Source organism: Osmerus eperlanus, chromosome 6 (assembly GCF_963692335.1).
Source record: "Osmerus eperlanus chromosome 6, fOsmEpe2.1, whole genome shotgun sequence".
NCBI lineage: Eukaryota > Metazoa > Chordata > Actinopteri > Osmeriformes > Osmeridae > Osmerus > Osmerus eperlanus.
In genome coordinates, this window is record NC_085023.1 from 1,795,374 (window position 1) to 1,820,930 (window position 25,557).

The 25,557-nt window shown below is 48.1% G+C and overlaps 5 protein-coding genes and 1 long non-coding RNA gene across 6 annotated transcripts in view; 2 read left to right on the forward strand and 4 right to left on the reverse strand.

Moving 5' to 3' along the window:
* The window catches only part of LOC134021879 (uncharacterized), a 317,808-nt gene that overhangs the window by 59,604 nt on the left and 232,647 nt on the right, over window positions 1–25,557 (reverse strand). The gene's annotated exons all lie outside the window — the stretch shown is intronic.
* Window positions 5,722–6,220, forward strand: LOC134021858 (histone H2A). Its single transcript, XM_062462937.1, has one exon. The coding sequence runs from the start codon at window positions 5,732–5,734 to the stop codon at window positions 6,116–6,118; it is 387 nt and encodes a 128-aa protein (XP_062318921.1). The 5' UTR covers window positions 5,722–5,731; the 3' UTR covers window positions 6,119–6,220.
* Window positions 6,750–7,196, forward strand: LOC134021874 (histone H3). Its single transcript, XM_062462952.1, has one exon. It carries the CDS (start codon window positions 6,765–6,767, stop codon window positions 7,173–7,175), a length of 411 nt encoding a protein of 136 aa, XP_062318936.1. The 5' UTR covers window positions 6,750–6,764; the 3' UTR covers window positions 7,176–7,196.
* Window positions 9,181–10,595, reverse strand: LOC134021863 (histone H2B-like). Its single transcript, XM_062462941.1, has one exon. It carries the CDS (start codon window positions 10,588–10,590, stop codon window positions 10,216–10,218), a length of 375 nt encoding a protein of 124 aa, XP_062318925.1. The 5' UTR covers window positions 10,591–10,595; the 3' UTR covers window positions 9,181–10,215.
* LOC134021869 (histone H4) lies at window positions 11,370–11,841 on the reverse strand. The gene has a single exon (XM_062462947.1). It carries the CDS (start codon window positions 11,821–11,823, stop codon window positions 11,512–11,514), a length of 312 nt encoding a protein of 103 aa, XP_062318931.1. The 5' UTR covers window positions 11,824–11,841; the 3' UTR covers window positions 11,370–11,511.
* LOC134022714 (uncharacterized) lies at window positions 13,588–18,360 on the reverse strand. Its single transcript, XM_062464464.1, has 6 exons — window positions 18,193–18,360; window positions 17,723–17,880; window positions 15,796–15,854; window positions 14,849–15,175; window positions 14,575–14,664; window positions 13,588–14,239 (listed from the first exon to the last, which is right to left on the reverse strand). Exons 1-6 carry the CDS (start codon window positions 18,358–18,360, stop codon window positions 14,085–14,087), a joined length of 957 nt encoding a protein of 318 aa, XP_062320448.1. The 3' UTR covers window positions 13,588–14,084.

Genomic DNA, 25,557 nt, shown 5'->3' on the forward strand with positions numbered 1-25,557 from the left:
GGCGGCAGATGCCGCCACTCCTCGGGTGGAATGAGCCCGAATGCCAGGTGGCACGGGACATCTCATAGACTCGTACGCGAGACCAATAGCCTCGCAGAGCCAGTGAGAAAGTCTCTGTTTGGAGAGTGGCAAGCCAGCTCTCGATCCACCGTAGCAGATCAGTAACTGGGGAGAAGATCTGATGCTTGCTGTGCATTCCAGATAGCGCGAGAGAGCGCGCACTGGGCACAGGCTATGTAAGCGTCTTTCCTCCTCTCCGCTGTGCGGAGGTGGGAAAAAGGCTCTCAGTTCGCAGCTTTGTGCCCTGAACGCTCGGCTAATCACCTTGGGGATAAAAGCCGGGTTAGGACGCAACACCGCTCTTGTTCGATCACCCGAGATGACCAAACAATCCGCGCGTGTTGACAAAGCGCACAAGTCGCTCACTCGCTTAGCCGTAGTCAAAGCGAGAAGCAGACTCGTCTTGAGAGAAAGCAGACGTAATGACACATCGTCTATGGGCTCGAAAGGTGGCCCACACAGAGCGTCTAACACCAGAGATAAATCCCATGTAGGTGTTGACGCTCTCGGAGGCGGCCTGAGCCTACACACCCCAGCCAGAAAACGCTTGACCAGCGGGTGGCTGAACAGCGTCGTTTTGGCGAACCCTTCGTGACATGCCGAAACGGCAGCCGCGTAAACACGAACCGTGCTCGCGGCTAAGCCCTCGTCAAACAACGATTGTAAGAAACACAAGAACATTTCGACCGGACATGAGACCGGGTCAAGGTTCTGTTTTCCACACCATTGCATGAAGGCTCGCCAGCGCGACGCGTACCCTCTAGCAGTAGATTGTGCGCGCGCACTCTGAATGGTCTGAATGACAGCATCAGACAGACCCCGGCGCTCTAAGAGTTCCCTCTCAGTAGCCAAGCCATAAGTGGGCCTCCGATCACTGGAGGGCTCTTCACCAGGCCTCCGGCCTGAGAGAGCGCATCCGTCTGATGAGGTATGGGCCAAGGCCCGCCCACCAGCATCCCCATCATCTCTGGGAACCATGGGGCTCCGGGGCGATCGGGGGCTATCAGAATGACCGACAGCCCGTCCGACCTCACCCGAGCCAGCAAGGGGAGGATGGAGGCCAGAGGTGGAAATGCGTATAGCAGACCTCTCGGCCAGGAACGGTGCGCGAATGCATCGACTCCAAGCGGAGGTCTGTCCTGTGCGCGCAGCGAGAACCACAGAAGACACTGTGTGTTGGCTCGTGACGCAAACAGATCCACCTGTGCTCGGCCGAAACGTGCCCAGATCAGAGACACGATGGACGGTTTCAACCTCCATTCGTCCTCTCTCGGGCCGCCTCTTGACATCAGGTCCGCTCCCTCGTTGAGCAGACCTGGAATGTGCAGAGCTCTCAGGGAGCGTAGGTGCGTGAAAGCCCAAGTCCACACTTCCTCCGCTAAGCGGTGAAGTGCTGGAGAGCGCACCCCTCCCTGTCTGTTGATGTAAGACACCGTCACCCTGTTGTCGGATCTGACGAGAACGTTTTGATCCTTCAACACCAGCGCGAAATGGCACAGAGTCAGTCGAACCGCTTCGAGCTCCAGGAGGTTGATGTGACGCGTCTCTGACGGTTCCCATCTTCCTCCTATCGAGCCCGCCTGACATACTCCACCCCACCCGGTCAAGGACGCGTCCGTAAAGACCGGATAGAGAGATGTCACTCTGCCCATGTCGACTCCGCGCGCCATGACGCGCGGGTCTCTCCAATGGTTCAGATCGGTTTTGACTGATCTCGGTATCACTAGCAGTCTGCGGCGGTGTCGCACAGGATCCAACCGCAACTGAGCAAACCATCTCTGCAGCTTGCGCATGTATAACAGGCCTAATGGCACTACTACATGAGCCGCCGCCATCAACCCCAATAGGGACATCGCCGACAGTGCGGTGATTGTGCGTGAGACCCGGAACGCGCGGAGAGCTAATGAAATAGCCTCTCTCCGTGGCGCCGACAGTCTGGCTCTCATCCCAACAGTGTCCAAATGGATACCTAGGTAGGTAAACTGTTGAGCGGGCCATGGAGCGCTCTTCTCCCAGTTGACAGCGAACCCCAACTGGCTGAGCTGACTCACCAGTGAGGTCGCGTCCTGGATAGCTCTGTCCGGAGACTGAGCTAGAACTAACAGGTCGTCGAGGTACGCCAGAATGCGTATTCCTCTCCGCCGTAACGGTTCTAGAGCTGCTTCCACGCACTTGGAGAAAGTTCGAGGAGCCAGCGCGTAACCAAACGGCAGGCGCGTGTACTCGTACTTTTTCCCTTCGAAGGCAAAACGCAGAAATCTCCTGTGCTTCTGTTTGATAGGCACATGGAAATACGCGTCCTTCAGATCTATGCTGATCCCAAAGTCGTTCCGCTGTACACAAGTCAGCAAACGCTTTATCGTCAGCATGCGAAAGGGCCGTTTGGCCACACTCTCGTTGAGCACCCTCAGGTCTAGAATCGGCCTCATCCCCCCGTTTTTCTTGGGAACCAAAAAATAAGGGGAGTAGAGACCCGAGTTCTCCTGATCTCTGGGGACCGGGATCACTGTCCCTTTGGTCAGCAAGCTCGCTATCTCCGTCCGGAGAGCGAGTGCTTTCAGCGGGCAGGACAAGCGTGTCTCCCTCACTCCTCTGAAAGGAGGGGGAGTCCGCATGAACTGGATGGCACAACCCTCTCTCAGTATCCTGTCTAGCCAGCTTGGCAGTGAGCATGACTCTCGCCACTCTGCATAACGCAGAGAGAGCGGGCGTGCGTGTAGCTGCGGAGCCGCAGACAGGAAACGGCCGTACTCTTGTCTGACCCCAGCCGCCGCTGTGCACCGAATCGGCGCACAGCCCAAGGTGGGGTCGACTCGAAAGGGCTGGGGCTGCGCCCCCTGACCAAGAGAGGTCTGAGCTCTGTCTGAGCTATGAGCTTCAAGAGGTCTCACAGTGCGGTCAGAGCTCTGGGCGCACAGCCGCAGTGATGGTTCTTGTAACGTGACAACAGAGTCACACGCTGTGTCAAGGTGCACAGAGACGGGTAGCGGTCTGGCCACACGCTTGCTAGCTGGGCCAGACTCCGCTACGAGTGCAGTGCTTGATGGTTCGGCGTCACTCGTTGAGGACAACTCGCGAACCGAAACCAACTCATTAACCCGCTCGACAACAGTACGAGTGCTCAGCTCTGTACTCGTCGAAGGCGTAAGAGGCACTGAATGGAACACTTGTCTTTCAGGGAAAGAGTAGAGTGGAGGTCCAAGCCTCTTTATTTCATTCAGATAGAACGGGGTGGGGACCGAAGCCTCGGTCCCCGCCGCCAGTCACGCTCTCCTCTTCCTTCCCCCTCCGCCACCACGCCAGCTGGCGTTAGGCGGGCGGCTGTGACCCGCTCTCTCGGGGGGAACAGCCAAGGGTGGAACAGGTGCCGCGGGAGGAGCAGCCTGCGTCGCAGCGGCCGCTCGTGCCACCGGACGGCGAGCTCGTTTCCTCCTGCTTTGCGAGGTACCGGAGGAAACAGAGAATGGAGCAGCGTGAGGTTTCTTCTGCAGGGGCATATGCCCTAGCAGGTGCTTCCTCTCCTCCTCCAGGCGCGAGAAGCGTTCGGAGGCTGACGCCACAGCCGGTCCGAACAGGCCCTCGCTAGCCACGGGAGCGTTGAGTAGGGCGGACTTGTCCGCCTCCCTCATGGCTGTTAGCGACAGCCACAGGTGGCGATGAACCACAACGCTGTGTCCCATCGCCCTGCCAGCGCAAATCGCTGCCCCCTGATTCAGGTGGAGCGCGGCAGATGCCATCCTGGCAACCCACGACGTCTCCTCGGCCGACAGTCCCTCAGGCCTCTCCGTGGAGAGTTTGGAGACCGCCGCCGTCAGAAGGGCGGCGTTCCCAGAGGCAGCCGCTGCCTGCGCACCCCAGACATACGCCTTGTCTGCCAGAGAGGCAGTAAGCTTGTCCCGGGATGATGGCAGGGTCGCCTTCCTCGCCGTCAACCAAGCGCTCGCCCCTGGCACCAGGTAAGCGGCGAGGGACGGTTCCAAGGGTGGGGGACCGGACTTCGCTGCCTCACCCAGCCCGCTCACCCTCGTGAACGGGAGGAGCGCCTTGACCGGGGCGTTAGCCACCGCTGGCGCTTCCCATGAGCCCTGCACATAATCTGCCAGTCTCGGCATAGTGGGGCATAAGGGCTTCGAGGCCTTACTGCGTTTTGCATGAGGGCCGACATCCCACGGGTCATCTTCCTCCACAGGAGGAGAGGCCGGCAGGGGAACGCCCATGATTTCGGCTGCCTTCGCGATGACAGACGGGAAGTCTGCCCTGCGAGACAGCGCTGAGGAGACGGGAGGGGCGGGAGCCGGCTCTTCGTCATCCTCTGAGGTCGAGGTCAACTCGCGCCCTTTTACCTCAGAGAAGTGCGGGGGGGTTGAACGCAACACGCTTGGGCAGAAAGCCTCCACAGGAGGTTCCCGCCCAGGCGCGTGCACCTCAATAGCCGCCTCGAGGTGGTCCTCAAATTCTGAACTCTCCTCCTCGGAGAGCAGAGCGGAGACCACATCTTCGAGGGGCTCCTCCACCTGAAAGAAGTCGTGACGCAGCCGCCTCTCCGAGACGGAGAGGCCAGCGCACGACAAGCAGACAGGAGGGTTCACCAAACCGTCCCTGGCATGCCGAGGTCCCAAGCACACGAAACAAAATTCGTGGTGGTCTCCATCGGCCTCCAAGAAACGGCACCGGCATTGGGCTCTTAAAAGAGCCTTGCGCGGAAGCGGTGGAATGGAAACGCTCATTTCAGATATTCTTTAATCTTCAAGCCACTAAATTCGAGCAACCCGTGCTGAATTTTTTGGGAGGATGAGTGACGGCTGTCACCCCCTTATATAGGGCACCTGTGTGAGTGACAGGTGTGTGTATATTTTGATCTTCAGTCATTAGCTGCACTAGGCAGCGGGTAAACCAATAGGAGCAGAGCTCCCCTATGGGGCGGAGCTCCACGAAATAGAACTCCAGTTCTATGAGTGGAGCGGAGCCCCATAGGGCTGCAGGCCCAGCTCGACTTATTCAACCCGGCTGTATTAATACTTTTGGGAGGATGAGTGACGGCTGTCACCCCCTTATATAGGGCACCTGTGTGAGTGACAGGTGTGTGTATATTTTGATCTTCAGTCATTAGCTGCACTAGGCAGCGGGTAAACCAATAGGAGCAGAGCTCCCCTATGGGGCGGAGCTCCACGAAATAGAACTCCAGTTCTATGAGTGGAGCGGAGCCCCATAGGGCTGCAGGCCCAGCTCGACTTATTCAACCCGGCTGTATTAATACTTTTGGGAGGATGAGTGACGGCTGTCACCCCCTTATATAGGGCACCTGTGTGAGTGACAGGTGTGTGTATATTTTGATCTTCAGTCATTAGCTGCACTAGGCAGCGGGTAAACCAATAGGAGCAGAGCTCCCCTATGGGGCTCCGCTCCACTCATAGAACTGGAGTTACCTCCATTAACTATCGTTAGCGACAGCCACAGGTGGCGATGAACCACCTGGGTGGGGGAGACAAGACCACCAAACGCGCCTTCTGCGGAGAGAATGGCTCCACCCCCGAGATTGTCGCCACCTACGATTGGATCAAGTCCCGACCGACATTGTGACCAATGAAAGCCGTTTACCGTCAGCTAGCCTATAAAGTCTGTGCTCCGACGACGCTTGTCATCACTCGTTTCAAACAGATATATCACGAAGATGAGCGGAAGAGGCAAAACCGGAGGCAAAGCCAGGGCTAAGGCCAAGACCAGGTCATCCCGCGCCGGGCTCCAGTTCCCCGTGGGTCGTGTTCACAGGCTTCTCCGCAAGGGCAACTATGCTCAACGTGTGGGAGCTGGCGCACCCGTCTACCTGGCAGCCGTGCTCGAGTACCTCACCGCTGAGATCCTGGAGTTGGCCGGCAACGCGGCTCGTGACAACAAGAAGACTCGTATCATCCCCCGTCACCTGCAGCTGGCCGTCCGCAACGACGAGGAGCTCAACAAACTTCTCGGAGGCGTTACGATCGCTCAGGGTGGAGTGCTGCCCAACATCCAGGCGGTACTTCTTCCTAAGAAGACCGAGAAGGCCGTCAAGGCCAAGTAAAGACTAAACCTCAGTCTCACTTTATCCAAAGGCTCTTTTAAGAGCCACCCACTAAACTCTTCAAAAGCGCATTGTCTTACAACTCTTATATGAAAGGTACATAATACATTACACAGAATAAGCCTTATCGCTACACTGGAACCACTTAATTAAGTTCCGCCACTAAGTAAACCTAAATGGTTTACTTTGCTGCTCAATCTCACGTCACGTCTGCAAACGTTGTAGAAGCGGGTGCATCCCTTACAGAAATAGTCTGGATAAGGCTCAATTGCTTTTGGTCAATATGCACATTAACTTTACATATTTCAATGATTGCATTCATGTACGGGTTGTCTTTGGTGGGAACACTCACAAGCACGATCTAAAATGCAGAAATGAGTTTATTATTTTAATAATCGCCTACTTGCCCACCACTGCGCAGCGGTGCAACGGAAGGAGGATGAGGGCGGAGCCAGAAGGTTTCAAATGTGGGCGGGAACTGACCTCCGTCCCCGTGTCCAATTGCCAACGGAGAAGGTGTCGACGGTTTGCCAATCAGTCTGCTCGGGAGAGAAGTCCAATCAGCGGACGACAAGCCGACCATATATACTTCCTTATCCTTTCTCCCAAGACTTACTTCAAACTCGTCGACAAAAAGACAAGTATCATGGCAAGAACCAAGCAGACAGCTCGTAAATCTACCGGCGGCAAAGCCCCGAGGAAGCAGCTCGCCACCAAGGCCGCTCGTAAGAGTGCGCCAGCCACCGGTGGTGTGAAGAAGCCCCATCGTTACAGGCCCGGAACCGTGGCTCTGAGAGAGATCCGTCGTTACCAGAAGTCCACCGAGTTGCTCATCCGCAAGCTGCCTTTCCAGCGCCTGGTGAGGGAAATCGCCCAGGATTTCAAGACCGATCTGCGTTTCCAGAGCTCCGCCGTGATGGCTCTGCAGGAGGCCAGCGAGGCTTACCTGGTCGGTCTGTTCGAGGACACCAACCTGTGCGCCATCCACGCCAAGAGGGTCACCATCATGCCCAAGGACATCCAGCTGGCCCGCCGCATCCGCGGAGAGCGCGCCTAGACGTCCGTGATCATGTGATCTCTAAACCCACAAAGGCTCTTAAGAGCCACCTCACTGTTTAAACGAGAAGGCAAATGTTTTCCTAGTCATACGTCTTAATCGTACGTCCTGTAATGTTAATTTTTTATAAACAGAATTTGAGTACTCCAACTCCCTTATAAAGCATAAGTGGAAAGATAACAATGACTAAAATGGATTACCTGAAATAAGTGTTATTGCACAGACTTTCCGATCAGAAGGTGACCCCAACTGTAGCACACTTTGCTTGGCAGAACTGTCATTTAAAATTGCTCAGCAGGACTCAGAATATATCATTATATAACACGTGCGTATTTAATCCACATACAATCATTACTATTCTGGCTGACAGTGTATGGCCAGCTGCCCCAGATTTCCAATTAACATAGTCTGCCTCCACATATCCATGCTTATACATTTACATTTTATTGTCATTTAGCTGACGCTCTTATCCAGAGTGACTTACAGTAAGTACATTTAGTCATTTGGCAGACGCTCTTATCCAGAGCGAAGTACAGGGACATTCCCCCGAGGCAAGTAGGGTGAAGTGCCTTACCCACACACACAACGTCATTTGGCAGAGCCGAATGACGTTGATTACTAGCCCAATTCCATAACCGCTCAGCCACCTGACTCCTTAGACTGTGGCAGACTGTGGCTGTTTGAAGGGCTTGGACAGTAGCAGACTGTCTGTTTGAAGGGCTTGGACAGTAGCAGACTGTGTCTGTTTGAAGGGCTTGGACAGTAGCAGACTGTGGCCGTTTGAAGGGCTTGGACAGTAGCAGACTGTGTCCGTTTGAAGGGCTTGGACGGTAGCAGACTGTTGCCGTTTGAAGGGCTTGTACAGTAGCAGACTGTGGCCGTTTGAAGGGTTTGGACAGTAGCAGACTGTGTCTGTTTGAAGGGCTTGAACAACGTTTTTTTCAACCCTGGGGGCACCAGGCAGTCATCCCCTGAGTCTTCCAGTGGGCCTGGATACACCCATGGCAACAATATTGCACCTATAACATTGGGGAAGCTTGAAGGAGAGGATGAAGTAATATAGAGGCTTTTAGACTTTATTTTACTTTTAGAGACTTGTTTATTTAAATTAATACATTCTTTGGAGATGAAAAAACACGTAAATTCTTTCATGTCTGCAGTTCAAAAAGTCTGCCCTTAAGTTTCCGAACACCGACTAAAGTGCTTTGCGCGCAGGAATTTACTAGACTGAATTACGTAAGATTGAGATTCTGTTTCTGCCTGTTAGAAATCATTTGCAACACATCTTAATTTAGCTTGACTTTTATCCTGACATGGAGCAGGCTACTTCAGAAGTATAAATTAACCTTGGTTACGTAGCTAGAGCTAGAATAAGGATTATGTAATCTTGCAGCCTCCCTGTCCTGAACCACAGAGAGAGATTTAGACTCTCATACTTAAGGACCAAACTCTGTACCAGTCTAAACCTTGCACTAGTTGAAAGAAACTTGTATTAGTATCATGAATTCTCTCTACATTTCCAACATAGATAGATATGTGAAGTTACTTTGTGCAATTTGGAGTTGATGGCCAGCCTCCTCCTCTCTCTGGCAGACAGCTGGGGGGGCTTCTGTTGAGGGGGACGGGGCACCGGGTAGGCATCGCCCATGGGGTCTGGGCAGGGAACAAACAACAACGTCAGCTACGACGACAACTGGACACTTCGGTGATGGCGCTCTTGTTGATTATCACCAGCAACAAGTACACACAATACTTTAGTGAACTTAATATAAAGCAACCAACTCAAATGTCAAATACTTCTATATATTTAGAGATAAGTAGTAATTATATACATTTAGTCATTTAGCAGACACTTATCCAGAGCAACTTCCAGTAAGTACAGAGACATGTAGGGTGAAGTGCCTTGCCCAAGGACACAACGTCATTTGGCACGGCCGGGAATCTAACCAACAACCTTCTAATTAAGGAACAGTGTGAAATACCCTATAAAATCATTCTATGACCCCCTTAATACAACACATGAAGTTAAATGGAAAATCTATTTTTTTATTTTGTAAATTGTGATGTCTCAAAGGCACTTTATGGTGATTTTGACCCAACAACTAATAAAAAACATAACTATCCACTGAGATCTCAGGTTTGAAGTCCAGTGCTTCCCTGATAGCCCTCAGTTCCCTCCCACCCCTTTGGTTACAAGTTCAGACAGCAACGATGCTGCAGATGACGAGCCGCTGAGGAGTGATGATGACCGTTGTCAAGTCTTCAACAGCCAGAACCAACCAGGATATAACCAGCCCAGGGATTGCGGTTGAATTAGCCACTGGCTAAAACCTTCACTTTTACTGAAACGTTGATTAATGTGTATTGTCCCTGTAAAAATAAACGAAACAAACAATATCCATTTCAGAAGTCTTTATCCATGGATCCTCAGATCTAAGTTTCCATCGTTTCGGGTTTCGTTTTGTCTACCGTTTGTCAACTTCCTTACGTTCAACTCAAATCCTAAACTTCATTGTACTTGTTTGGAGATATTTGTCTCCATTCGCGCCTTTCCACAGGACGCTCAAGTTGCGCGCCCGATGACATTGCAGCAACGTGATGAACTACAGCTGCAAAAGTGGTTACTACTATTAAAAAAAAAAAAAAAACAGCCATTGTATGCACGTATTGAATATTTACATACAATGAAAGAATGATCTGTTAAGCAAATGTATCGATAATTTATATCTAATTCACTTGTCCATATTAACCTGGGCTACACAGGCACATACTGTAAAGACAACGTTGAGATTGCTGAGGAATCGAGATGTTACTATTGCACTGTGCTTAAGACATTGAAACACTACTGTCGTATTTGTTTGCAGAATATACGCTTTCGGCTGTAAAGAGTAGACTGACCTGTCCCTGTTCAGAGATCAGGAGTTGGTTCATATAAAATACAGGAAGACATTTTAAAGCAAATGTGATGGACCTTTCTCAATTTTAGAGAACAGTGGGTGGCTTTTAAAAAAGCCTTTGGGGTAAATTTGAAGGAGCCCGTTTACTTGGAGCTGGTGTACTTGGTCACGGCCTTGGTGCCCTCGGACACGGCGTGTTTGGCCAGCTCACCGGGGAGCAGCAGGCGGACGGCGGTCTGGATCTCCCTGGAGGTGATGGTTGAACGCTTGTTGTAGTGAGCCAGGCGAGACGACTCTCCGGCGATACGCTCGAAAATATCGTTGACGAAGGAGTTCATGATTCCCATGGCCTTGGAGGAGATACCAGTGTCAGGGTGGACCTGCTTCAGTACCTTGTACACGTAGATGGCGTAACTCTCCTTCCTGGACTTTCTGCGCTTCTTGCCGCTCTTTGCGGCGGTCTTGGAAACGGCTTTCTTGGAGCCCTTTTTGGGCGCGGATTTTGCTGGCTCAGGCATTGTCAGGTATCAGTACTTCTCAGACACGAATGATGAGGGCTAGCTGGTTACCCGGTATATATAGCGGGAGACATGCTAATTTTGAGGCACGCCTCCTGCTAATCGCTGCACTCAGATGGGATGTGATTTTCGCAAGCTATACTGAAATATACTGCGCGTGCGTGGGATTTACCGATTGCTCCCTTTCCCTTCAGTAATCATAATCTACAGTTATTATGATAATTGAAAGGAAAATATAGAAACCGTTTTAGACTGCAAAAATCCTCAGCCAATCATCTTCATCAATCATTAATGTCACAGCGGAAATGTTTGCTGTATGCTTGCTTGGAGGAGATGGGGATACTCAAAACTAGGAAGTTGCGCCGAACTCCCTCAGCAGTTTACCGCGTAGTTTAACCAGAAACGGAGTAGATGCTTGTATCTAAAGTGACGCACAGTACAGGGTGATTTGAACCCGATACATCTCGGTCAAACGCTCTCCCCATATCCGGCTAATATAACCCATTTATAGTAGCCTATTAAGAGTTGAAGCCTGAATAATGAACCCCTTTACAATACCATCAAATGCTTCGGATACGACATGACCACCGAAATACAAATTAAAGCATTTCAGCAATTGTCAGTATATTTGGTGCTCCATTAGCCTAAAATGGATTACTAGACTGGTATTGAATCGAAGCACTTGACGCGGGAGTTGTTTGCACTGCGGACGAAACTAGGTTTGTTCATTGTGATTCACCGAGGATACATTCTAGATATTCACCGATGATAAATTCTAGATATACAAATCATTTCACAAGGCTCCACTAAATTAAGACACCGAACACCACAATATGGAAACAAAGTCTCTACTCTGTAACATGTGGGTGGCTCTTAAAAGAGCCTTTTTGTTGAACCTCAGTTGATATTCTTGAGGATGTTTTAACCGCCGAAGCCGTACAGAGTACGTCCCTGGCGCTTCAGCGCGTAGACCACGTCCATGGCGGTCACGGTCTTCCTTTTCGCGTGCTCGGTGTAGGTCACGGCATCACGGATGACGTTCTCCAGGAACACCTTCAGCACACCACGCGTCTCTTCGTATATTAAGCCTGAGATACGCTTCACGCCACCGCGGCGAGCAAGGCGGCGAATAGCGGGCTTGGTGATGCCCTGGATGTTGTCACGGAGGACCTTGCGATGACGCTTGGCGCCTCCTTTTCCGAGTCCCTTGCCTCCTTTGCCTCTTCCTGACATTGTGATAGTACTCTGATGTTAACACCGTAGCGAATGATTCCACGTGTCAAGAGCGAGGATGTTTATTTTCCGTAAGCGGACGTGAAGGAGGCCAGTTCCTTACTTGGAGGGCGTCGCAATGGGAGGGAACTTGAGTCAGAGAGGGAAAATATGTCTATTTTACGTTTCATTCATTCAGCACATTTAAGTGGACATATTTGTACATATAATACATACTTGTTTAAAAAAGTGTTCGCAACGATTTGAAATAAATAATAATAATGAAATCATGAAAACATTTTTCAAGGAACGTCTTGGAATTGCTTATTTTCTGTGACATTGCTAATTGGTCTGTTGACTCGCCCATCACAGTGTTGGTGTTGGATGAGTCATACAACTCTAGTTATACAATCAGTTGCTGCTTCAGGCACCTCCACCAACCAGACGTCTTCTCTCGCTGCTTCAGGCACCTCCACCAACCAGACGTCTTCTCAATGTATTTCCTGTTTTCTGTTGCCATTGACATGTTACTGTCACTGGTGGGCCATAGAAGTGTGTGTTCTTGTTCCTGACAAACACCGACCTCACAACAATTCCTTTTTGTGAGCCACTAGAGGGCGCTGTTGACGTTAAATAATCTTTCTAAACGAAGTATCCTAGCAGCACATTTGTCAGTCTGTTCCCTGTTTAGTCGACACAATATATCTCTTTGTGGAAAATAACAAAGATTGTTGTTCAACATACTTATTCTTACTTTGAGATATTCATACAGTGTCCAAAGGCTGCTTAGGGGTGTTTTCTTATGCATTCAACACAGACAACACCAGCAGCCAACAGTTAGCTTTCTGATAGAAAAGTAATTTTATCAACGGTATGTAAACAAGGCAATAAAAAGTTTTCACTAGATTCTTTGTTTGTGTAATTTAGATAATCTCAAATCATACAATCTATTCTAATATCACATAAACTAAAACACAGATGTTGATAGAAAATACAAATAAATGTGGTACTATGTTAATGTAAACTTTCCCTACCATTTATCTTTTGTTAGGATTCCATGGCAGAATTCCTAAAACTTGTGGTCCCTTGTTTTCCTGCTAATTATTTCTGTTATTTTCCCAGTGTGTAATTTGACTTTGAGACAGACTTTATTGTTGTATTGACATGTGTAAGCGGACTCCAGTTCCCCTGCTGCAGTGTTAACAATGACCCATCTGTCCCTGAAGGGAAACTTGCCTTGGAAAGATCATGTTCTCTATGACTGGGAATGCATGTTCCACAACGTGTTCACTTCATACTTTGTCATTTCTCTACACCTCTTGGCTACTGAATGTTCAAAGCAGAACCATTTTAAAGAAATACCTTTATATTTTTTGTGGTAATGTTTTGGGATTTGTAAACACACCTTTACGGGTGTGACTGTAGAGAAAATAAATTCACATAAGAAATTAAGGGCAGATCATAGTATATGTGAAAAATGTTATCGTTCCAAGTGCATGCATCTGTGGCTTAAACAGTATCTCTGAGGCTTGATTGCTTGAAATCGATGTGTGGTTATGCTGCAACTAGTTTTTTCACAGTAAAAAACATACTTTTCTTCACCAGAAAACTCGACACACTAACCACATTTCACAACTGTAATAATGAATTCCACCTGGGTCAGAGTACAGATGAACATCTGTGTTAAAAGGTTGTTTAAGAACACAGCAGACGCTGTTAAATGAATACAGAGCTAAAATGCAAACATTTTCTTTGACAATGTGTAACATTTAGATATAGTACCTTAAAGATTTACTGAATTTTCATCTGTTAATTAACATGTTAAGTCATTGATTCATTAATTCAATTGAAATAGTATTTGTTTTAGTATTAAAATATAAAAGACAAATATACATGCATACAAAAAAATTGCACTACACAAAATAGCCCATGAAGCTGTAACAAAATGTATTTGTAAAAAAAATATAAATAAAAAGAAGACAGAAACATAAACTTAAACAATTTAGACTAACACTACTGTTTCCTAATACCTCCATCCAGGCTCTAACACTTTGTTCCCACAACATATTTTTGTCCAGACCCCACTGGATGCCACTTGACAGAGTGGACATCATTTTTGTCCAACAGAAAATAATGCCAGAAGGCTACTCAACGTGCACAATTATTCATGTCTACCCATTTCTTCATATCCCACATCCACTCTATGCTATGCGACATCAGGCAAGATATGGATAAATCTGCAGTAGTAGTAATGCAATATTACTGAACAGTGCCTGTAGGTTTTAATGAGCTTTTCTCCAGGTGTGGGGTGGACTTCCCTTCTTGTCCCTGAGGAGCAGCAGGAGGGAGAGCCCACAGCAGTACACCAAGCTCTTCACTATCATCACAGTGTAAACCAGAGAGGCCAAGTTCACACTGCACATGGACTGCAACAGTTCTGGAAAGGAAATAAACCAACGATACCATACATTGACACTTACAGGCAAATCATTATATTTCTCCTAAGGCAACATAAGGGACGTACAGATTAATGTGATGGTGATCATGAATTTCATACCATTTTAGTAAGATTTATAAAGAAACAATAAATAGTATTCTAACATCTTTTAATTTTTTACTAGCCATGAAATAAAAGCCAATAGCAGTTACATCAATCCATTTAAGCTTAAATATTTCGTGAAAAGGATGTGCTTTTAAAATACAGACATACAACAATAAATATGTTTTGACTATTTATAAACAGTTTACACCGGTATAGTAAATGTGTCTTACCATCAAGGACGAGGACGGCAGGAGAGACGTGTGTATGATTCTGGGGTGGACAGGTTGGTGCAGAGGCAGCCGTGGTAAAAGAAGATTCCTCTGAGACAGATGTGCCAGAGCATTATTATAATTATGTAACAGATAGCTGTGCAGATAGGAAGTTATTTCAAAATAAATAAATATAAATTAAATTGGAACGGATAAATATTTTTAGGTGAGCCTATTTTTCTCCTATTAACTTTAGAGACTTCAAAATAGGTACATAAATGGAATGAAGAGAAACCTTGTTTGTGTATTTTTGGAATGTCGTCAACTTTAACTTCATATAAAGTCAGTTCATGCTTTACAGTACAGCTGTACTTTTTTGTTTTAGCCTCTTGGTTCTTGATGATGATCACACTAGTCACTCTCCCGTCCTCCCTCTGCTCCAGCTCTTCTCTCTCTGCTTCAGGCACCTCCACCAACCGGCCGTCTTCTCTCTCCATCTTCCATGAAAACCTCACCAAGTCTGGGAACATGTCACTGGCCTGACACAGCAGGGTGGTCCTCTTATTTGTTTGGCTCTTGGGCGCTTGATAGGCCGTCACTTTTGGTTCTTTTACATGCTTGCCTGAAGGTATGATAAAAGAAGAATAAAAAGTATGCTAATATGTTCACTGGAATTCATTATTGAGTATCGATAAATTAAAATCTACAGTAAATATTAAGTTCCCTGCAGATTACTTGAGTCTTTACCATGATATAGTTTTTTGAATAGAGCTGATCATTAAAAACAATTGGATATGTCCCTTGCTGCACTCTAAATTGTATTACTTAATAGAATTACTACCACAGTTTGTACATAAACACTATCTGCATGCAAGATAATTTACATTCAAAGTAACTTCATCGAAGCACATTCTGGGTAGCGTTCTGGGCTCTCGGAAACACTTTGATGATCAGAATGATTACAGATGTGATAGGCTGCACTCACGACAAGCATTTAAAATGTAAATCCCTAAAATTAATTGATAAACTAAAGTATGAAGATGACAAAATAATGTATTAAGATATAATTGGATTAATTGTGGGAATTTAAGGATCTCTAGTACAACACCTGAAGAACATTATCAATTAAGTATTTAAATGTTTACTTTGTTTGGTAACATGCAATGTATTACAAACATACAAAACATATCCAATATAGCAAATTATGAAGTCAAGTTTATAACTCAAATACTTATATCTTACCAGTAACGTAAAGTCTAGTGCCAGGACCAAAGATGAAGACACAGTGAAATGCCCCATACCTTTAAGTATGTTGGATGCAGTAAGGGGTATATGCATAGTTATTTATTATTTAAATGTTCTAAATATCTGATGTATGAACTCGCACCATTTACTACAAAGGTATACTTCATACATACATATTTCTACATGTATAAACTCAAAACATTGTTATGTCCTTGCTAAATGTAGAATTATTCCACCTACCGTAAATCTTTCATGACTGCATTTAATGAGAAACCATTTTCTATATATCCTCTCTACACAGTCATGGCTGTCACTTCACCTGCAAGTATTCCACTTCTCTATAATTTTTAGTCTGCCCTCCTGTATAATAGTGAGCCTGCCCTCCTGTATAATATTGAGCCTGCCCTCCTGTATAATAGTGAGTCTGCCCTCCTGTATAATAGTGAGCCTGCCCTCCTGTATAATAGTGAGCCTGCCCTCCTGTATAATAGTGAGGCTGCCCTCCTGTATAATAGTGAGCCTGCCCTCCTGTATAATAGTGAGCCTGCCCTCCTGTATAATAGTGAGCCTGCCCTCCTGTATAATAGTGAGTCTGCCCTCCTGTATAATACTGAGTCACATTGTAAACATGTAACATTTATATATTTAGTGTCTCATTTAATTTGTAATTTATACATTGTGTATGTCAATTAGGCATTCAATTATATAATTAGTCATTTATTTAAGCTTTGTATTATATAATTATGTATTCATTCAAGTATTTAGCCATTCAATTATATAATTAGTCATTTATTTAAGCTTTGTATAATAAAATTATGTATTCATTCAAGTATTTAGCCATTCAATTATTTAATTATTTATGTATTTAGTTATTTAGTTTTGGCCCCTATAATCCTCCATATACAACGAGTGAAGCTGCGGAGCAAAGACACAACACAGCCAACAGCACTCACTGAAACATCGAAGATGGAGACTTGAAATAAAAATGTACAAAAAAACTATTGTGTCTACACAACACTGTTTTCAACAGATTAATAAGATATCATTTGAAATGATAACGTTAGTTGTTTCCACTTCTGTTGTCGAAGCAAACGGGATCGACTTAGGTGGGTAACGTTACAGATTAGCAACCAAACTATCGTGATTCAACTCAGCTTCAGTTAGCTCTAGCTTTCTTGCTGAAAAATAGAATAAACCAGCGGTTTCCACTGTCTGTGGTGGGGAACGGTCCAACTACATCCACTCCCACCCTCTCCATGGGAGCCCCCACTGGGAACTGTTGGAGCTGAGCGTGAGAGCGTGTGGGGCCCTTTCTGGCTGTGCAGTTGTCACAGCGGCGGCATAAGTCGTCAACATCCCTCTTGTGCTGCCCCTGGTAAAAGCCCTGACGGCGGCAGAGTGTTTTTGTGACTCCAAAGTGTCAAGTGTCCAGTCCCCCATGAGTACTCTGGAGCACAGCCTCCCGCAATGCTTTTGGGACCACCATCCATGCTGGAGCACGCCATCCGCCAGCTGCACACAGACAAACTCTGACCACAACCCTTTGGTTGCAAGTGAGAGCGCTGTTACCTCTTCCCATGGTGGCCTCACCTGCGCCTCTACCACTATATGTATCACTGTCTGTAGGTCTGTTACCTCTTCCCATGGTGGCCTCACCTGTGCCTCTACCACTATATGTATCACTGTCTGTAGGTCTGCCATGGTGGCCTCACCTGCGCCTCTACCACTATATGTATCACTATCTGTAGGTCTGCGTCCCTGCTGCTCCCCCCATGCAGCCACCTCCATCCTCATGAAGTGGCACTTCTCGGGGTGGAGCTTTAGACCTGCGCTTTAGCACCGTAGCCCCAATGGCTGACACCCGCTTCAGCACACACCGTAGCGCCCCCAGGGCAGACTGGAAAGAGCCCGCTTCAGCACACACCGTAGCGCCCCCAGGGCAGACTGGAAAGAGCCCGCTTCAGCACACACCGTAGGCCCCAGGGCTGACTGGAAAGAGCTGCCATGGGCCAGGGTGTCATCAAGGTAAACCAGACACTGCTGTCGGGGAATGCCATCCAGCACCCTGTCTATCAAACGTAGCTGGCGTGTTGCACAGGCCGAAGCACAGAACCATGAACTGCCAGTGTCCTCTGTTAGTGGAGAACGCTGTTAGGGAGTCAGATGGCTGAGCGGTGAGGGAATCGGGCTAGTAATCCAAAGGTTGCCAGTTCGATTCCCGGTCATGCCAACTGACGTTGTGTCCTTGGGCATGGCACTTCACCCTACTTGCCCCCCTCGGGGGAATGTACCCTGTACTTACTGTAAGTCGCTCTGGATAAGAGCGTCTGCTAAATGACTAAATGTAATGTAATGTAACGCAGTTTTGGCTCTGGCCTCTGGGGAGAGAGGCACCTGCCAGTAGCCACTACGGAGGTCTAGTGAGGAGAACCAGGAGGACCCCCTAACCAGGTCCAGTGACTCATCGATACGAGGTAAGGGGTATGAGTCCTTCCTGGTTACCTCATTCAGCCGCCTGTAGTCCGCACAGAACCTCAGCTTGCCTCCCTTCTTAGGAACCATGACGACTGGTGCCGCCCAGGGGCTGTCAGAGGGTTGATGAAACCCGCCGGCTGCATCTCCAACACAGCCTTGTCTGCCGCCTCCTGGCGTGCCAGCGGGATACGGCGGGATGGCATCTTGATGGGTCGAGCATCACCATCAGCAGAGCACCATCCCCACCATATACAGCGTTGACAGTGCACTGCTTCCCCCTCCTGAGTCGCCGGATGGTGGTCCAGAACCATTTCAAAGCCGTTCGGAAGTCATTCTCCATGGCCTCGCCGAACTCCTCCCACGCCCGGGTTTTTGCCTCCGCGACCGCCAAAGCCGCATTCCGCTTGGCCTGCTGGTACACATCAGCTGCCTCTGGAGTCCTACCAGCCAACAAAGTCCGATAGGCCTCCTTCTTCAGCTTGACGGCTTTCCTCACCTCCGGCGTCCACCACCGAGTCCGAGGGTTACCGCCGCGACATGCACCGACCGCCTTGCGTCCGCAGCTCCGGTAACCCGCCTCAACAATGGAGGCCCGGAACATGGCCCATTCGGACTCAATGTCCCCGGCCTCCCCCGAGACATGGTCGAAGCTCTCCCGGAGGTGGGAGTTGAAGCTCCTTCTGACAGGGGATTCTGCCAGCCGTTCCCAGCAGACCCTCACATTACGTTTGGGCCTGCCAGGCCTGACCGGCGTCTTCCCCCACCATCGTAGCCAACTCACCACCAGGTGGTGATCAGTTGACAGCTCCGCCCCTCTCCTCACCCGAGTGTCCAAGACATTCGGCCTCAGATCCGACGACACGACTACAAAGTCTATCATCGAACTGAGACCTCGGGTGTCCTGGTGCCAAGTGCACATATGGACACCCTTATGCTTGAACATGGTGTTCGTTATGGACAAGCCGTGTCTAGCACAGAAGTCCAACAACAAAACACCGCTCGGGTTCAGATTGGGGGGGCCGTTCCTCCCAATCACGCCCCTCCAGGTCTCACTGTCATTGCCCACATGAGCATTGAAGTCCCCCAGGAGGACGAGGGAATCTCCGGGAGGAGCGCTTTCCAGCACCCCTCCCAGAGACTCCAAAAAGGGTGGGTACTCTGCACTGCCATTTGGTGCGTAAGCACAAACAACAGTGAGGACCCGTCCCCCCACCCGAAGGCGGAGGGAGGCTACCCTCTCGTCCACCGGGGTGAACCCCAACGTACAGGCGCCGAACCGAGGGGAAACAAGTATTCCCACGTTTTCAACGACAACACTGTTTTCAACAGATTAATAAGATATCATTTGAAATGATAACGTTAGTTGTTTCCACTTCTGTTGTCGAAGCAAACGGGATCGACTTAGGTGGGTAACGTTACAGATTAGCAACCAAACTATCGTGATTCAACTCAGCTTCAGTTAGCTCTAGCTTTCTGGCTGAAAAATAGAATAAACCAGCGGTTTCCACTGTCTGTGGTGGGGAACGGTCCAACTACATCCACTCCCACCCTCTCCATGGGAGCCCCCACTGGGAACTGTTGGAGCTGAGCGTGAGGGTGGCCTGTGGGGCCCTTTCTGGCTGTGCAGTTGTCACAGCGGCGGCATAAGTCGTCAACATCCCTCTTGTGCTGCCCCCGGTAAAAGCCCTGACGGCGGCAGAGTGTTTTTGTGACTCCAAAGTGTCCAGTCCCCACCCCCCCATGAGTACTCTGGAGCACAGCCTCCCGCAATGCTTTTGGGACCACCACCCAACCAACGAGCCACCTGCCCTTCTGGCTCTCTGCAAGACATGAACTACTGGAGAGCAGAGTGATCAGTCCTTACAGCAAAGGGCATCCCACCCAGGTAGTACTTGAAGTGTCTGACAGAAGCCACAACAGCCAAGAGCTCCCTCCGGGTGACACAGTAGCGGCGCTCGTGTTTGTCAAAGGTTTTACTGAAGTACGCCACCACTCTCTCCTTCTGGCCCTCCCTGGAAGCTCAGTGTGCCCCCATTTAGGTCTAACTGGCAGCCTGTGGCCCTAGGATACAAGGGTCCTGCACAGGCGCCACCCACACAGGATGACTCACAGATCTGCCCCTTACTGTCAGAGTCTTTATTCCCTTCCCTTACATGGGTGCCAGCTCACCTTTGTCTGTGTGGAGTTGGGCATTTGTTTCATGCGGCATGTTTGTACATACCTCACCATGCTTTTACGTGCAAATTGCGAAACAAATACACCTGAAGTGGGCGCAAAGCGTTAGTACTTGGGGCCCTCAGTGTCCACCAGGGCAGACCAGGGAACCCCCTCCACCTTGACAGGTACATGACAAAAGTCCCCAACACAGGTCCGGCCCACCACAACAACAGGCTCCATCCGCTCGCCCTTGTCTGCTTCTGGGGAAAGTGAAACCTTGCTTCCCCGGAGGGCCCCTCCCGAAGATGATGGTGGTCAGGAAAGGAAGCCGGGCCGAGCCATTTCCCTGAGCTCCGGGGGACATGGGGCGATCCCGCCGCAGATGGCCTGGCTGGCCACAACCCCAGCAGACCCTGGGACCAGGGCGTGTGTTTTGTGCCGCCTGTAGTGACACAGCCCGAATCAGCTCTGTCATCTCAGCCACCCATGCAGGCTTTTCCGGCTCTGGGCGGTTCTGCCCCCCAGCCCGCACAGAGGGTCTGTCCCCCTGCACCCCCATCACAGCCCCAGCTGAAGCCCCAGCCCGTGGGCTCCAAGGCTACCTGCAGTGACTCAGGATGAGTCAGCTGGGTCTGTATGTGCAGCTCCGTAGGAGAGAGCGCCTGTATGAACTGGTCGCGTGCTAGCTCTTTCTGCTGGAGGGGGGCATGTGAGCATATGCCCGACGAGAGAGGCTCTCAATGTCATTAGCCAGCACCCGCAGAGATTCTCCAGGCTGCCTGCGTCTACTACTCAGTTCGGAGCGCAGCAGCCCGGGCTGTACACACTGTCCATAGCGCCTCCTCAGTGCTCCAACTAAAGCACCATAGTCATGTCTGTTCTCGGGGCTAAGCAATAGCAAACAGGCCAGAGCATCTTCTGTGAGGCATAGAGCCAACTGCAGTGCCCTATCTTCATCCAACCACCCCCGGAAATGAGCCAACAGTTCAAACTGAGCATGAAAAGATTCCCAATCTGCTTTACCAGAATACTTCGGGGTCTTTACAGACACGGACGAAACCGGGAACTGGGCGCCGCCATGTTTGTTTACAATCTGAGCCCCAGATTCCTCGTCCCGCTGAATCGTCGACGTCACCCCTTTGGTCCGCCTACCAGAATCCGCGCGAAGCACAGTTGATGAAGCACTCATGCCCGCTTCAGCCTCCATCGCCCTAACGTCCTCCCTCAAGCGGCCTCTTTTTCAATATCCTTGAAAAACGTTCTTCTTTGTAATTCTGTGAAAGTACACAGAGCAGCGCGCATCAAATTTTGGGGCGTGACAAAGGTACAGACCAGAGCCAAAAAAGGTGGAACCCCCGTTGTGACGTAACAACGGTGGATCTTTTGAAATCCACCGTTTTACAGCAGCAGTTTCAAATTGTGAGATTTTGCATAGGAAAGAGGTGTCAATGGACTTTGAGGTTCACTGTATGTCCATTTTACCCACCGAACTGTCGTTATTAGGGGTTTAGGGGGATCAGATGGCTGAGCGGTTAGGGAGTCGGGCTATAAATCAGAAGGTTGTTGGTTCGATTCCCGGCTGTGCAAAATGACGTTGTGTCCTTGGGCAAGGCACTTCACCCTACTTGCCTCGGGGGGAAATGTCCCTGTACTTACTGTAAGTCGCTCTGGACAAGAGCGTCTGCTAAATGACTAAATGTAAATGTATTCAACTATGACAAGGTAAACTTGGTTTTGCAGTGAATGACCCCTTTAATCATGTTGACAACAACAATGTTGATATTTTTAAATATAAAAATATTACAATTATAATGTAAATTTCCTGCACCTGTTATAGACGTCCAAATGACGTCCAAAATTACCCAGTTCAAAGGTCGAATGTTGAACGTCAATTTGACGTCCAAGTTGGGTCATGGTTGGACGTCTAAATAGTGGACCTAATTTGGATGTCGAATAGATGTCCAGATTTGGTCATGGACCAACGGACTCAATATAGACATGATCTGCACGTCGATCCGATGTCCAATGTTTGGTGGGTACACAGTGGAAAACTTGAGTTCCTGGCACTAAAGTGTGAAGTGTGTGACAAGTTTAGAGATTATTTATTCTACGCCCCCCATTTGACAGTCTTTACAGACAATAATCCACTAACATACAGTACCAGTCAAAAGTTTGGACACACTTTCCCTTGAAGATGTGTCCAAACTTTTGACTGCTACTAAAAGTTTTGACTGGTACTGTACGTCTTAAGTACTGTCAAATTCAATGCCGTGGGCCATCGCTGGGTGAGACAGCTAGCGAATTTCGATTTTTGATATCAGATACCGGCCCAGCAAGACCAACATCGATGCTGATACGCTATCCCGCTGCCCCCTTGACATCGACACCTTCATGACAGAGTGCTCTGGGGAGCTATCGGAGGAAGCAGTATGTGCTATATGGGAAGGAAGCTGGAGAGCCCAACAGGGAGACATTTCCTGTGTGGCAGCCCTCAACCTGTCATGGAGCCTCTTCAGGCCATCAGTCACGATGAATAAATAAGAGAACAAAGGACAGACACTGCAATAGAAAAGGTCATGGAGTTAAAGGAGAACAACACACCACCAACAGAGGAAGACCGGGAAAAAGTTGACTCACGCACAAGGAGGTTCTTAAGAGAATGGAACAGCTAACCCCGGCCTGCTTTACAGAAAAACAATAGGTCAGAGACAACTGGTGCTGCCAGCCACCTACAAGCAAATAGCCCTCACCCATCTACATAACAACATGGGCCATGTCGGTGTTGAAAAAGTATTGAGCCTAGCAAGGGAACGTTTCTACTGGCCTTTCATGAAGAGAGAGATTGAAGATTACATCACAAGAAAGTGTCCCTGCATTAAGCAGAAAAAAGCCAGCCACTCATGAAAGAGCACCAATGGGAAGTATTACATCAAGTGCTTTGTCCTCATTTAAACCAGAAATTGATTTTCAGTTGGAGCAGAACTGTGAAGCTAACAGTCTGGCTGATTTCTACTGACTCCTCAACCTGCCTCACTATGTCACTTCCTGTTGCAATGTTTTATCGTCTATCTAGATGAAGCCCAGACAGTTTTTGAACTGAGTATCAGAGACAGTTGTCACTGTGGTGCCTACCACTCTTCCAGCAGGCACAGTAGTAGGTGGCAGAATGGAACAGTTTAACTGACTTTATCTCCACCCTTTTCAAGGCTGAGAAGTCATCTATTTGAGGATGACCGTAACCTGAATAAATGTCTCCATTGTCTTCATCAATACGTAGAATTATAACAAAAGGTTCCCCTGCTCTTTCCTGGTACCAGTAGACATAAGGACACTGCTCAGTTTCTCTGCAGCTGAAGGAGACACTCTCGCCCTCTCTCCTGGTCCATGACGTCTGGTCCTGGACCAGTTGGTCTCCAGCTGCTGCTGTTGTACAGAGAAGAAATTTAACTTTATCTTGTGATCACAGCTGTCAATGTCACATTTACAGTACATGTGGAAAACTCACCTAAAAACAGGACAGATGTAAAAGCACTGAAAACAAGGAACATTTCTACACCATTAAAATGTCAACTGTTGGAAATATAATTGTTAAGGTCTTTGTTCAGTGTGGGCAGAGAGATGAAGATGTAATGGGGTGTGTGGTTTCGGATAGTTCATCTAGCCTCATGTCACGTGTCCACCATGCTTCAGTCCTCTATTGGTTGAGATCTTTGCCTAGCATGACCTTTAACTTGTGTAAAAGAGGTTGGCTGTACACATGGACTTGAACAAAACTCCCAAACAATCTGTAGCTAAATGGAACTTTGGCTAGAGTGACTGTCTAATGCCTATGATTAATCACCTGTCAATCTAACTGTGGTTGAACAATCTCACTGTGTTTCCAGTAAGCAACATCAGAGCCTTCATTAGAAAACCATGAACATTCACCACATTCCTATTGTGCAGCTGTGTACCATCAAACTCATATCAATGTGCCTGTGAAAGGAGATTTATAAAACATGCAAGCTTCATGATTATACTGTATAATATCCATAACATATCTTAGTAATAATAATACAATTACAAATAATTGGTTAATTGAAAATGTATTAAAAAATATACGCACTGGCTGCAGACGTTGACATTATACAGATATAGCAGCCGTTCATACAGTAAACAGCCTTTCAATCTTCATCCCAAAGAAGCTTTATTGGGTTGAGGACAGTCAGGAATGCTGAATTTATGATAACAAGTAAATCAGTAGCTTTATGCAGAGCCATACTCAGATAATGTATTTTGTGTTTATTTGTCCATAAGAAGGTGGTCTTGCACACACTTACACTCCCCTATTTCTGTTTTGGAAATCTATAGTATGATGTTTCTGCTGCACACTAAAGACACATGAAAACACGATTAAAAGATGAACATGGAGCAGAAGTTACGAATTTTACCTTTTATTGTGTCTGTTTCAATATGTATGTGGTTTACAAACTTATAATTAAAAACAATTGTGTTTCATCTTCCAATTTTAAGAAAGCAAAAGTGTTTGGACAATTTAATTTAATACGTTTAAAACTATGATGTTGTTCTTCTTTTAAGGTAGTTTGTATTTATTTTATTTCATCTTGTGACATTACTTGAAAGGGTGGTGTCGTGGGAAATTGATTATGGGATAGCAAGGCAAACTAGGAAAGGTTACCCCAGGTCAGGTTTCTCTCTCTCCTGGGGGGTATTCCAGAAAGCAGGTTATGCAACATAACCGGGTAAGTTAACCCACCAGCTGATTCACAATGTTGCAGCAACTTACTGGCAATGTTGCTACAACGCTGAGTGTCAGCTGGGGAGTTAACTTACCCGGGTATGTCACATAACCTGCTTTCTGGAATACCCCCCAGCAGAACTGTATGTGTCATCTGTGTTTCGTCCACAAGATGGTAATATTGCACAGTGTTGTTTATATTTACTCATTTAGCAGACGCTTTTATTTACATTTACATTACATTTAGCAGACGTTCTTATCCAGAGCGACTTACAGTAAGTACAGGGACATTCCCCCGAGGCAAGTAGGGTGAAGTGCCTTGCCCAAGGACACAACGTCAATTGACACGTCCGGGAATCGAACCAGTGACCTTCTGATTACTAGCCCGG